Raw genomic sequence first — 14212 nt, forward strand, 5'->3', positions numbered from 1 at the left:
TCATTTACTCAACTCTGACAGATTAAGCAACTCGTGATGTAGACTAAAAATCAAGCCTCTCGAAGGTTTAGTGGGCTTAGACCGAGACTTAGGCCCAATAGGTTTAGACCCATTATTTGCACCAGTTTTACCAGGTGCGGCCCACTTCTCTTGGAAAGCCCCTTTGAACCCATCTTTTTGACTCTCAAAACTCCCTCCAAATATCCTCTCCGTCCCTTGTGGAAACTTCTTACCTTTTCTCGATGATCCCTGAATCATCGCGTTTTCCTTATCATTCTCCCTACCTTGACCAACCTCCTTATCACCCACAGATACCGTATATGTCCTTAACCCACCAAATCTGTTAGAAATGGTAATATTCTCGAAAACTTTAGTAATCGGTATCTCCCGAGATTGACGATCACGATTACCACCCATGTCTATCTTAGGTAAGCTTTCCTTATTCGCTACCGGCCCAGACTTTTGCCCCCCCCCCCGACCAACAACCGTGAAACCGTCATCTACCGAAGCCTCACCACCCGTCGTCGGGATCACCGGTGGTGACACAAGGACCAACTCCCGATCTCTAATCACGTGGGGACAATTGTGTACCAAATGACCATAGATCCCACACCTTGAACAAATAGCGAACAAGCCTTCATATGAAACCACATATCGTTCACCATTAACCATCACTGTCCCCTTCAAAGGTTTTTTCAAATTCACCTCCACACAAACCCTCGCGAAACGAGCTCTCTCAAACTTCAAAGTGGTCAGATCCACCTTAACTGGGTTGTCAAGACCTTCAGCAATCGCCGTTAAAATAGATCTATGATAAAAGTGCACCGATAGGTTAGATAAACGAATCCACACCGGTGTAGTGGTTATTTCATCCTGCAACGGATCAAAGGTAGGTGTCGAGGCTTGTGTTAAGAGATAGCTACCAAACATTCTCCAAGGACCTCCCGTCAAAACCGCCATGTACTCAGCCGCCACATCAAAATGAATCATAAAGTATTGACGAGGAAGATCCAAAACCGACATACCACCCAGTGGCTTCCACATTTCCCTCAGCCGCTTAGTCAACACTGATACCGACCCATGGAGCCCCAACACCTTCACAATCATTCAGTTTTTCCACAAACCATACATTGCCTCAAAACCTCGTTACCAATCGTAATCACCGGCTCACCATCCTCTCCATTCGGAAAAGCCAGACTCACCCTTTCCTTCACAAACACATCATCCAAAACATCCTCCGGATGGGGCATCCCACCAGAGTTACTCCCTGTTACAGTTCTTACCCACGTCTTTTGACCATCCGGAGGATCACCAGGAGGTCGATCCCTAACTCCTGCATCGAACATAGTCTCATCCAAATCACCCGTGGGCAAAACCCTAGCCACACCCTCTCGAGTCACCATTTTTGTCTTTTTACAACAACTTGATTTGCTTTCTTTCTGTTCTAGTACTGCTTTGGGATGAAACTCTTCTTCTCCATAATATGTGAGGATTGGTCTTGCTGATGGGTTGAACATCTTGTGATTTCTTTCCTCCTTGTTCCATTTTTTAGTTTTAGATTTTAGATTTTGTTTATACATGCATGAAATAATTTGATTGTAGCAATATAAAGAGTTTGGATGATACAATATAAGTAACAAACTAACGATGGAGTAGCATTAGCCTTTTAGACTACTTTGACCAAATTTTATTTATTTATTCTTAGATTACAATAAATTGAAAATTAGAATAGATGCAGTGTTAGAGAAAAACTATTAATATGAAAGAAAAAAAATACGTAAAAACATCTAATAATTTGGGATAGAGGGATATTGTACCATTTAAAAGTAATTTTGCTAATTGAAAAATAATATTATTTTAGTTAATACTAAATAAAATATAGTGAAATTATTCATGATGACAAATTCAAAGTGGGTTCTAGATTTGCAAATATCACAGACTATGACTAACTAAGTAGTAAAGTTTGAGTGTTTGACTGATTAAAAGTAAAGACATAATTTAACTAGACTCATAATTTTTTTCTTTTACTATAACGAAAATGCTAAATAGATGGAAGTTTGGAAGATAGACTCAAATTTAATGGTTAAGGAAGATAGACTAAATCCAAATAAACCGGAGATGGCTTTATAATGTCGGTGTGATAAGGGGCGGAAGCAGAACAAAGAACCGATGCTCTGTTTTGGGGTAGTAAAACAGAGCAAGATGTAAACAGAGGTGATGAGACACAGAGGAAAACCAAAATAAAACCCTAGCCTAAACGATGATAAAACCGACTAAACTATAAAACAGAAAAAGAGAACAAAGACGTAAAACAAGTCTCGATACCACAACAACAATCAAATCACTTACGATTATTTTTCTTTTGCAAAGATAGAAAGCTGCACGTCTTAGAATCACTATTCAAACTGATCGTTTTTCCAATGTCATAAAAGGTTGGCAACTTAATTGAAAGAACAAAGAAACGAGTTTGACATACCCAAAGTAGAGAGATGAATAACTTGTATTAATAGGAGCAAACCTCAATCGTCACAAAAACCAGGTCCAAGAAACACCAAAAAAAAACATGTAAACTCAAATTTTTTCCTAAGAGAAAATATTCGTATCAATGACAAATCCAAATTAGAAAAAAAAAATATTCAACTTCTGAATTACTTAGTTCAATATCAGAGTTTCCATCTTCATCATCTGATCCAAATTCCTCTTCTTCTTCTATATCATCAAGATTTTCTGCTTGACCATGTGGATATGTGAGAGTCTCGACTTCCAACGGATCATCAGAAACAATTGGCTCATCATTTACATGTTGCATTGCAGTGAAATCCAAATCTGAGCTGAGTAATACTTTTCCTCTTGGTTGTATCACGATTGCTGCATTCCATTGTTGATCTTTCTTCTGAGTCATCCGTGGATACGGTACATAACATACTTGGTCTGCTTTGCGAAGCTAAAATGAAAGGATCATATTTACCGTAACGCTTTGCGACATTAACATCGACAATTTTAGACTTGTTTATTCGCACACCTCTTCCAATGGTTGAATCATACCAATCACAGTTGAACACAACAAGTTTAAGATGAACAGATCCAGGATAATGGAGTTCTAAAATCTCTCTCAAGACTCCATAGAAATCATGTTCTTCACTTGAACTAGAAGATGATGTGCCTTTCACACGAACTCCATATGTGGCATTTCTTTTATCTTTCCCATGATCATAGGCGTGAAATATGAATCCACGACAAAAGTACATAGGCCAAGAAGTAACTTTTGTCATTGGACCATGGACGAACGTATGTAGCCATTCTGGATATGAATTATCACTCATAGTGTTTTCCACCTGAATTTTATTAACACATATGAGAACATTTATTAATAAAAAAATATTAATCAGGAATCCAAATACGGTTAATTTAGTAATAATTTCTTACAATATTCTCGTAACCAGGCTGCAATTTTTTTTTCTTTTAGGACGTTTAGATTGTCTGCAATTATCTCATGATGAGTAGCAACCATCTCCTCTTCAAACAACCTACATAAAATTGTAATATAATGAGAATCATAACAATGTCTTATATATAATATATAAAAACTGTGCAAGTGTAAAGTTATTTATTTTCACGTACCTTTCATATGGGCTTACTTCTTCACAGTTCAAAAGAATATATGTATGTGCAACATGGTAGTCTTCATTTGAAACTATTTCTCGTTTGCTTTACCATTGCACCTCCCTTGTTGAGAAAAAATATATGGGACTTCATCAGGTTGTTGTGTACAGTGATCATATCCATCATAGTGTCGATCTCCTATTCGACTTTTCGTCTTGATGTGGGGTTCAAAATAATAAGAACAAAATGTAGAAATTTCTTCATTGACGTATTGTTCAACAATTGAACCTTCTACTTTTGCTTTATTTTTCACTTTTTTCTTTAAATGACCCATGTATCGTTCGAAAGGATACATCCATCTAAATTATACAGGTCCTCCAAGTCGAGTTTCATGTGGTAAATGAATAGGCAAATGTTCCATAACATCAAAAAAGATAGTGGAAATATTTTCTCCAAGTTGCAGAGAAGAATACAAATGTTTTGTTGCAATGTTGCAACACCGTCTTCGGATAATGTTCTTGCACAAACATCCCCGAAAAATAAGCTAATACCTACATTAAAGAAAATATATATTTAGTTAAACATTAAATTATATTCTTATAATATATACACTAAGAAAAACACTAAGCAAAAGGCCATATACCAAAAGATAAACAAAAAGGTCATGAAATAAATTAACTTAGGAATAATAATAACATTATACTATAGTCATCATAATTCGTAAGTTGTAACGTTACTCCATATACACCGTCAAAATAAAATATTATATTAACTTGGTAGAGTAATGTTATGATTATAGAGTATTTGGGTAAACATTGATATTAACTTAGTAGAGTAATGCCACGAAGCACTTTACCACCCATAAAACCCATTGATATTTTCAAGTCAATAAATTAAAAAAACTTACGAAAAACCAAAACAAAAAAAACTTTATCATTCACTCACCAGTCACCAAGTAATAAAAAAAGATTAAGCTAGTTGCTATGTCTAACGTCCTCGTGTTCATTAAGCTAATTTTTGGCTATTGTAATCTAAGTCCATGAAAAATTTACAAGATCTCAATCTAAGACTAATCCAATCGACGTAACACAACTGCATTTAATCCAACAGTTCTTAAAAATTCTATTAATAAAAAAGTTAACTTAAATATAATAGCAAGACCCGAAGACTATACTCTAATTAATTCAACAAATTAATAATATATATACCAACATGAAAGTGCTTCGTGTATAGATTTATCCATAAGCTCAGCAAAAGCAATTGGCAGTAACCGTTGCATTAAAACATGACAGTCATGGCTTTTCATTCCTCGTAATTTTCCTCCGGTTTGATCAACACATTTTGACAGATTTGATGAATACCCATCAGAAAATTTAACCTCTTTTTTGAGCCACTAAAAAAATGTTGCTTTTTCATCAGCTTGAAGTCTGAAAATTGGAATTGGTGCCTTTCCATCAGCTGTTAATTCTAGTTGTTTCCGATTACAATACTCCTTCAAACCAAGTCGTGATCTAATGTTATCTTTAGTCTTCCCCTGCACATTAAGTAGTGTATTGATGATATTATCATGAACATTTTTTTCGATGTGCATCACGTCAAGATTATGTCGGAGTTTAAGATCCTTCCAATATGGTAGCTCCCATAAGATGCTCTGTTTATGCCTGTTGTGAGTATCACCGTATCCATGTAATCGCACATGGTTTCCACCACAATCAACTGTTTTAGGCAAAAAATTGACTTTATTCCACAATTATTCACCTGTTAGCAATTGAGGTGGACTATCATTCACAACCCTTCCTTTCCGAAATTTTTTCTTGTTCCGCCTGTAGCTATGGTCATTCGGCAAAAAAGAACGATGACAATCAAACCAACTCGTTTTTCAACCATTCTTCAGTTGAAATCCATTTGTCTTATCCAAACAATAAGGACAAGCCAACCGGCCATGAGTTGTCCAACCCGAAAGCATCCCATAAGCTGGAAAATCACTTATTGTCCACATAAGTACAGCTCGTAAAAGAATGTTCTGCTTTGTATAACGGTCATATGCTTGAACGTCGTTATACCACAAACCTTTCAATTCTTCTATCAAAGGTTGAAGAAAGATATCAAGACTTCTCTTAGGATGATTTGGACCAGGAACTAGAACTGATAAAAACATAAATTCTTGTTTCATGCACATTTCAGGTGGCAGATTATACAAAGTTAAAATTACCGGCCATAGTGAATAATTATGTCCTGACATACCAAATGGATTAAAACCATCTGTACATAACCCAAGGTATATATTTCTTGGTTCAGATGCAAAATCGGGATATACCTTATTAAAATGTTTCCAGGCTTCTCCATCTGATGGATGAGACATTTCTCCGGTCTTCACAAAGTGTTCTGCGTGCCATCTCATATCTTTTGCTGTATTATCAGACTGATACAGTCTCTCTAATCTATCGGCTATTGGCAAAGAAAACATCTGGCTATATGCAACTTTTTTTTGCTCAGGCTTTTCAGTAGGACAAAATCTGTCTTTGTCACAGAACTGACAGTTTTCTTTCGATGCAGCATCTTTCCAAAAAAATCATGCAATTATCTCGACAAACGTCAATTTATGATAAGGTAAACCCAAAGATCGCATAAGCTTCTTTATATCATCGTAGGAATTCATTGAGTTGTTACCTTCTGGCAAATATTCTTTCACCATTTTTGAAATTGCATCCATACAGTTTTGAGGCAAATTATAATCTGTCTTCAAACTCATGAGTTGAGCTGCTAAAGATAGTTGCGAAAGACCTTCTTTACAACCATCATAAATTGGATTTTTTGCAGCGTCCAAAATATCATAAAAATTTTTTGCTTCAACATTAGGCTCTTCTTCCAAGTTTTGATCAAATCTTGACTCTGGATTATCAAATGCATCTGAAACATTGTCACATAAGGATCCATTGGTTCTGTGTGAGACTCAGACCCAAAGGCATCTTCGGTAGAAGAATGAATATCAGCAGTACTGTAATTTTCTCCATGAGAAATCCAAACCCAATAGTTAAGCATAAATCCTCTGGTATATAAATAATTTGTCACGGTCTGCTCATCCCACCTTTTTCCGTTCTCACACTTGAAGCAAGGACAATAGAGTATGCTTTTCTCGAGAAATAAAGGTTGACTCTTAGCAAATCTTATAAAATTTGCTAATCCTTGGCAATATTCTCTTGAAACATCATTAATTGTGTGATCAATTCTTTCGTACATCCAACGTCTTGTTACAAGAATGTCGTTGTTTGACGACATTAAATAGACCTAAAATATTAAAGATTAATTTCAAAAACTTAATAACTTGAAAAGAATTAAATCGAATTATTAGTAGTATAAACCCGAAAGAACTACAAAAGCATTCATGAAATATTACACACAAATATGTGAGGACCTTTATTATTGATTTTATGTGAACACACAAATTTGTTCTGATTGATTATATATCTATATATATACAGACCTTTATTATAAATATGACCATTAAACACATGTCTAGAAGAAAACTAAGTTAATTAAAATAAAAATAAAGAAGTTATATAACGTGCAGAGGCTATGTTATAAATTGTTTCAAAAACGTGGCCACAGTTTCAAAAATAGTTAACTTTTTTAAAAATAGTTAACTTTCATTATGAACGTGTTTCAAAAACCATGTTAATTATATTAGTCAACTTTTCACACATCATGGAAACACAAACAAATAAGTGATATAATGATAATGGACACTAGTTTAATTTTAATATAACACAAAACTTTCAAGGATACCACATAAAAAAAAAATTTGAATTAGACTTTTACCTATGAGAAGAAAAATCTTAGAACTGCTCGACAAAAACTTCAAGATCTCTTCTATTGTTCTGCTCTTTAAAATATTTGTGATATCTTCCACAAAAGCAATATAATATATATATATCGATGGATGATATTCCTATTCTCAATAGAATTATAGAAACAGCTAGTTAAGTATTTTGTTGACTTTATCTAATAAGAAAAAAAAAATTAAGTATCTTTTAAGTTTATCTAAAAACAATAATAATAAAGATAAACTAAAAACCTGTTAGAAAATCTTTTAACATGTAAATTAGATGATTATCCTATTTCAAAAATATGTTACTAATTTCTGTTTATCATAAAAAAATAGTCAAACAATATGACACTCAAGTATAACATATTTTTGCAATTATTTCATTACAAATTAAGTCAAAATAAATAATTGTTAAAATCAACCACTATTATGAAAATCTTGTTACAAAATTATGTAACTATTTATCACAAAATATTATGCTAGTCATTCATACCAATTTATAACTACAGTTTTGTCCCTTTAATGTCACAAATTGTGACTCATATATCTGTTATAAAATCGTAACTAATTTACGACTATATATTAGTCACCAAATCATCACATTTGTTACAATCAATAATATCGTCACACTTTCGACATTAATTGTGACATAATTTGGTTCTGACTTCAAACGTCACAAAATTGTGACAAAATATCTACGAATTTGTGACAAAAATAGTTAGTCGCAATAATATATCTAAAGTGTCACAAATTTGTGACGTGAAATTTTCGTCACAAACGTTCGTCTCAATAAGACCATTTGTTGTAGTGTTTGATACCCAAAGTATAATTGAAACATATATAAGTTTGATATTTTGGGTTTGTATGTGGATCTAATTTTTCTGATCCAAATTAATCAAAAAAATATTAATAGATTGTTTTAATTTAGCGGACATCCGTCAAATTTTGGTTAAACTGAATCCGTTTCGAAATTAAAATTAAACATTCTATGAAATATGATCTGATTTAACGATAATAATCAAAACTGATTGGGTCACAATTATTGTTCTCCAAAAACGTATATGTTAAATTAGAATGATATATTTTGATACTCCAATATATCATTATATTTTGATATCAAACAGTCTGATTAAGGAAATCTTAATATATCCAATATAGTAATAGACCAAAGAAAATAAAATATTATAGGAAGTTAATTATATAATCATCCTAATTATAAAATTCTCCGACATCAAAAAATATTAAACACACAACACAACCTTGTTGATTCCAAGTTTGATGATTGTTGCTTCCAAGTTTGATGATTAATCATTTAATTAATCCAACTACAAAGGATTGGCACTTACCTATATTAGAGGAGTTTTTTGATCCGGTGGATATACCGATTATTCGGAGTACTGCGATTAGTAAATTTTATAAACCAGATTGCTTAGTATGGCATTTTACTAAGTAAGGGAAGTATTCGGTGAAATCAGGCTATCGGTTAGCACGGGAATTAATTAGGGGAGTTGAATACGAACCTACTTGTACGGCTCTCCGAGCTCAAGCGTGGAAACTTGAGGTTCCCTCTAAGGTTCAACATTTTTTCTGGCAGATCGCTGCTGGTACTCTCCCTGTACTGAAACGGCTTGCACACCGTGGTGTCCGCTGTGATACCTTGTGTAAACGGTGTGGTCTGGAATCAGAGACCATTAACCACGCTTTTTTTGAGTGTCCGCGTTCGCGAAGTATCTGGGAGCGGTCTCCTTTACCGCTAGATCCAGAAGGCTTTCCATATGCCTCCATCTACGCGAATCTGGACTTTATATATTGGCGGGCGGCACCGCATCCGGGAATTTGTGATATCACTTTTCGTCTTCCCTGGATACTTTGGTCAATCTGGAAAGATAAGAATAAAAATGTTTTTCAGGGAATGGAGGCAGAGCCGTTAGATTTTTTAAATCAGGCGACTAATGACAAATTATTATGGGAGGATGCCAAATCTTTCACCGGGAATTATTCAAATCCTTCGGATTCTTTGGCTGTTAGAAAATCTTTCCCTCGTTGCCAAACGGATGGTTCCTGGAAAAGTTCGGATGATCTACAGGGCTTGGGGTGGTGGTTGTGCAGTGGTGATGATTTGACGCTTCTCCTGATTTGGGCTATGGAGTCTATATTAGCGGCAGGAGTGGATTGCCAAGCTTTTGAGACAGATTGTGCAGAACTACTCGCGATGGTGCAGAAGTCCGATGATTGGCCCGCCTTCTAGATCCCACTAGAGGATTTTTCTATGATCAGATCGTTTTTCCTTTCCTTCACCCTGGATAAGATCCCCTGTGAGTCTAATGTAAGGGCAAATTGCTTAGTCTGTTTTTCTAGAACTTTAGTTTCTGAAATTTCTTCTGTAAACTACTTTCCTCCGGTTTGGGCTTACAATTTTGGAGTTTTCTTTTAATTTATTTATGTTTGGTTGAAAAAAAAAAAAAAAAAAAAAAAAAAAAAAACCTTGTTGTAATAATAATACCCCACTAGAAACGCGTTTAGAAAAGACGTTTGGAAAAAAAAAACTAACACCGTTTTGTAGTAGTTCCAAAGTCGTAAACCTGCTCCATTATCTATGGACAACACATAACTTCTCTCTCTCTCTTCTCTCTTCTCTCTTCTCTCTTCTCTCTCTACTTATCATCCACTTCCGTACCTGTCGCTTATAATTAATCGCATTTAATAAACGCGTCTCAAGTCCGTCATTGCGTCGGTGATGTCACCATAGTCTTCTTCTTGACGACTCTGCGCAAGTCTTTTCACAGCGACGAAGAATACAAAAGCCTCCATCTTTGTCGCCTTAAAGCTTGTTCCTTTACTGCGTTTATCAAGAACTCCGGCGAAAAAGCTTCTATCTTTACAGCGTTTACAGATAATTCCGGCGAAAAGCTTGTACCTTTCACCGGAGAATGCAGATTCCGGCGAACAGGTCTTTTGTCTTTTCTCTGTTTCTGCTCTCTTTCTCAGTTGAAACGCCGTCGTTTTAGTCGAAACCATATTTTACTTTTTAACAGTTCTTTTTTTTTTTTTTGCGAAATGTTCGGTGAAGAAAGCAAAAGACTTTTTCACATTCTTTTGCTGAAATTTTTCTCTCTCTTTTTTTTTTTTTTTTTTGTTTCCTTATGACGTTCTCCGTGTTACCTTTTGCTTGCTCAACTTGCCTTTTTTTGTGTTCTCTCTTGTTCTTATGGTGTCGGTAACGCAGTTATTGCGTTTCTATCTCTTTTTGTGATTGATTAGAAGTTTTTGGTAAGTAAATGCTTCTTCTTTGACCAATATTTGTTTGCTCTTAATTCTAAAGATTCTTTTCTTTTTAATTCCCAAGATTTATGTTTCCTTTTATAATTCTCTTTCAGTAGTCCAAGTAAAAATATTAAAAGGTTCTTTATTCTTGAATCTGAACTTCTCTCTTTGGTTTGTGTTGTCTACTCTTGTTACTAATTAGGACTTTGATTGAGTTTTTTTTGTTAATGGATGGTGGATTGTGATGGTTTCAGGGGTTGAAGAAATGAATAAGCAACGAAGAAGAAACGTTCAAGGTCATGGCGTTGGAAGACAGATTCCAGGTTGTTTGGGTCGGGTGGTTAATCTGTTCGATTTTGGAACAGTTGGTAATGGAAAGAAGTTGCTTACTGAGAAACCACATTTTGTTAATGGTTAGGTTTCTTCTCTCTTTTAAACCTCTAGGATTAGTAATGTTAGGATTTTTTAAGTCGTTTTGATATTGATGGTATTGATGATGGCTTCACAGGGTCTATCAGGAGGAATCAGTTAGATCAAATAAAAGATAAAGTTGTGAGTTTGTTGAACTTGTAAAGACAATTTGCTTTCTCTGATTGTTTTTGGTTTATGTAATGAGTAAAGTGTTAATCTTTTGTTTTTATTGGGAGTGTAGGATGTGAGGAACGGTGGAGTCAGTGGAACACCGATGAAGATGCTTCTAGAACAGGAAATGTCGAAAGAAGTGGATATTAAACTCAGTTCGACAAATTTGGTTGCTAAGTTGATGGGTCTTGATTCATTTCCTCAGACACAACCTGCTCCAAGGAGTAATAGTTCAAAGCCTCGTCTAAAGAGGTCGTTAAGTCACGGGGAATATAAAGATGTCTATGAGATTTGGCAGAAACCTAGTAGTGGTGTGGAGGGTTTAAGCAAGAAGCATATGGACATTGTCCGTGAGAAGTTCTTGGAGGCGAAACGTTTGGTTACAGATGATAAACTTCGACATTCCAAGGAGTTTCAAGAAGCTATGGAAGTTTTGAGTTCGAACAAGGAGTTGTTCCTCGAGTTTTTGCAAGAATCAAATAACTTATTCTCCCATCATCTCCACAATTTCGAGTCCATTGCGCCACCAACCCCAGAGAAGTCAAAGAGGATCACTATTTTGAAACCTTCAAAGATCATTGTTGATGAAAAGTTAGGAAATGAAGCAGCCATTGAATCTGCGAGAGACGGAATGAAGAGTGATTTATTCAAATGGCCGGCTGAAGAAGAATATCCGACAAGGCAGTCAACTCGAATAGTTGTTCTCAAACCTAATGGTCATGTCACAAAGGCTTCATCATGTCCAACATCTCCAAGAGGTTTTGAGGAGAGAGAGTCAAGAGATGTGGCTAGGAGAGTGAAGAGACAGATTCTAAAGGATGAAACTTTACATTCTTCTGCCTTCTCTAATGGTTATATAGGCGATGATAGTTCTCTTAACGACTATGCAGATTCTGAAATCATGTCACCGGTCTCTAGACATTCATGGGATTATATCAACAAGTATGATAGCCCTTATTCTTCCTCTCCCTTTAGCAGAGCCTCTGATTCCCCTGAGTCATCATCCGTCTGCAGAGAAGCCAAGAAACGCCTTTCTGAAAGATGGGCATTGATGGCAGCATCTAATGAGAATATGCAGGAGTCCAAAGTTATGGAAAAGAAAGTCTCTAATAGTACGTTAGGTGATATGCTTGCAATTCCAGATTTGAGAGATGATCTTAGAATAGAAGAAGAAACAAGTGAAGGTAATGAACAGGAAAGTCTTAGAGTGTATGATGCATCTTGCTTAGCTGGTAATCTCAGTAAAGAAGAAGGAAACTTAAAGCCTCTTAGAACCCTTTCGCGGTCGAAATCTCTCCCTGAATCATCAACAAGTCTTGGACATAAGTCTCTTGATACCAACAAGGAGAAATCCAAAGCTCCAGAGGAGCTGACAAAGTCAAAGAGTTTGAAATGGTCTCTGAAAGGTAAAGTCTCAAACTTTCTTTTCTCAAGGAACAAGAAGTCCAGTAAGGAGAGATCTTTTGAGGAATCCCAAGTGGTGAATTCCGAAATCTTAGATTCTCGGTGTAACGATGAATGTGATGCATCAGTGTCTGCCAGAAGCATGAATTCTCGTGAGGTAGTATAAAACACATTTGCTAATTTTTAATCTGTTACTCTGTTACATTTTTATTTACAAACAAATATGCTTTTTGTCACATATATCTCAACAGGGAGACTTCTCAGTTGCAAAGGCAACCACTTTTGGAAACTCTAGTGAGTGGCGTAATGAACCGAGTCCAGTTTCAGTCTTGGAAACTTCTTTCGATGAAGATGATGGAATCTTTTTTAATTCATCTGTATTAGATAGATCATCTTCTTCTCTTGGTAAGGTTTCATGTATAGCATAGCACCTATCTTTACCTTTTTATCTTGCTGTTTCATATTGATTCCTTATAAACTGGAGTTTTGGTAATAACAGGACGGGAGATGAGTTCCAACTTATTAGGAAAATCGCCTCCGATAGGTTCCATTGGTCGAACCTTTTCATTCGATGATTCAACAGTAGCTCGGTGTTTCTCATCTAAACGCTCTACTACTTCGACAAGAGACGAGGAAGAAGACTTGCGTCTCCTCATCAACACACTATTATCAGAAGCTGATCTTGATGCAGTTTCAGACAATCTTTTGTCTAAATGGCATTCTGCAGAGAGTCCACTAGACCCATCTCTGAGAACCAGCTACGCAGAGTTAACAGAACAGCAAAGACTCGGATCAAACGTGAAGAATCTAGTGTTCGACCTTGTCAACACACTGCTTTTGGAGCTAACACCGAGCTATCTCGTACCTCGTAGTCCCTTAATTCTCTCGGGTAAGCCATTGCGGGTTTATGTGATAAACCGAATGCAAGAATGTTTAACGGGTAACGGAAGAGTGGAAGATCGTTGGTGGGATGAAGACGGAGACTTGAGCAGTTTGGCTGTGAATAAAGTTGTGAGGGTTGAAGTAGCGGAGATTGGTTCGCCTGAGTGTTTGAGATTGGAAATGGATTCAATGGGAGAGGAACTAGAGTTGAAGTTACTGGAGGAGTTAGTGGAAGAGGCTTTGATGGATTTGTCTGAACAACCCAAATAATTCATTCCAAGTATTTGTTAATCATATGAATGTAAATTATATGGTTTTTTTGTGTGTATAATATAAGGTCAATTCCACATTCTATTTTAATTTTTTTTTTTTGGGTGAATGATATTGTAACGTAGTGTTTACATAGATATCATCTCTCTATTATTCCAATGTCTCAAAGATTGTTCCAAACTTTCTAATCTGATTTGTTGGGTTTTGCTCAGAATGTTAACCTGAGTACCTACAACTTCCTAAAGTAGGCCGTCCTAGTTACTTTTGCTCACAATTACATAATGATAAAAAAAAAAAAGTTGGACCAATGTGTGGACGCATGCACTAGTGTTAGGTGTTGACATTTTTTTTTTATGGACAAACAGGTGTTGACTTTTTCCT

General features: G+C 35.7%; 3 protein-coding genes and 1 pseudogene across 4 annotated transcripts; 2 read left to right on the plus strand and 2 right to left on the minus strand.

The window, feature by feature from the left end:
• LOC147921521 (uncharacterized) lies at positions 1–1107 on the minus strand. The gene has a single exon (XM_087497719.1). It carries the CDS (start codon positions 1105–1107, stop codon positions 1–3), a length of 1107 nt encoding a protein of 368 aa, XP_087353845.1.
• A 1166-nt stretch (positions 1108–2273) lies between these two features.
• On the minus strand, positions 2274–6040 carry LOC147921522 (uncharacterized; annotated as a pseudogene).
• Positions 6041–8729: 2689 nt separating this feature from the next.
• On the plus strand, positions 8730–9677 carry LOC147921523 (uncharacterized). The gene is made up of 2 exons (XM_087497720.1): positions 8730–8823; positions 8905–9677. Exons 1-2 carry the CDS (start codon positions 8730–8732, stop codon positions 9675–9677), a joined length of 867 nt encoding a protein of 288 aa, XP_087353846.1.
• A 273-nt stretch (positions 9678–9950) lies between these two features.
• Positions 9951–13990, plus strand: LOC104760567 (uncharacterized). Of its 2 annotated transcripts, none has more exons than XM_010483507.3 (6): positions 9951–10379; positions 10948–11106; positions 11202–11245; positions 11346–12836; positions 12931–13084; positions 13179–13990. In XM_010483507.3, the coding sequence occupies exons 2-6, from the start codon at positions 10959–10961 to the stop codon at positions 13829–13831; spliced, it is 2490 nt and encodes an 829-aa protein (XP_010481809.2). In that variant the 5' UTR covers positions 9951–10379; positions 10948–10958; the 3' UTR covers positions 13832–13990. The 2 variants fall into 2 exon arrangements, with proteins under 2 accessions (XP_010481809.2, XP_010481810.2); XM_010483508.3 differs by having other exon boundaries at positions 10172–10699.
• Positions 13991–14212: the final 222 nt, after the last annotated feature.

This window comes from Camelina sativa, chromosome 18 (genome assembly GCF_030686135.1).
Source record: "Camelina sativa cultivar CO46 ecotype springtype chromosome 18, ASM3068613v1".
Lineage (NCBI taxonomy): Eukaryota > Viridiplantae > Streptophyta > Magnoliopsida > Brassicales > Brassicaceae > Camelina > Camelina sativa.

Bases quoted from the DNA above. Each gene is read 5' to 3' on its own strand.
- LOC147921521 (XM_087497719.1), bottom strand. From the start codon at position 1,107: ATGATTGTGAAGGTGTTGGGGCTCCATGGGTCGGTATCAGTGTTGACT.
- LOC147921523 (XM_087497720.1), top strand. From the start codon at position 8,730: ATGATTAATCATTTAATTAATCCAACTACAAAGGATTGGCACTTACCT. The intron at 8,824-8,904 runs GTACTGCGATTA...CGGTGAAATCAG, and splicing joins GGATATACCGATTATTCGGA to GCTATCGGTTAGCACGGGAA.
- LOC104760567 (XM_010483507.3), top strand. From the start codon at position 10,959: ATGAATAAGCAACGAAGAAGAAACGTTCAAGGTCATGGCGTTGGAAGA. The intron at 12,837-12,930 runs GTAGTATAAAAC...ATATCTCAACAG, and splicing joins GAAGCATGAATTCTCGTGAG to GGAGACTTCTCAGTTGCAAA. The intron at 13,085-13,178 runs GTAAGGTTTCAT...TGGTAATAACAG, and splicing joins TAGATCATCTTCTTCTCTTG to GACGGGAGATGAGTTCCAAC.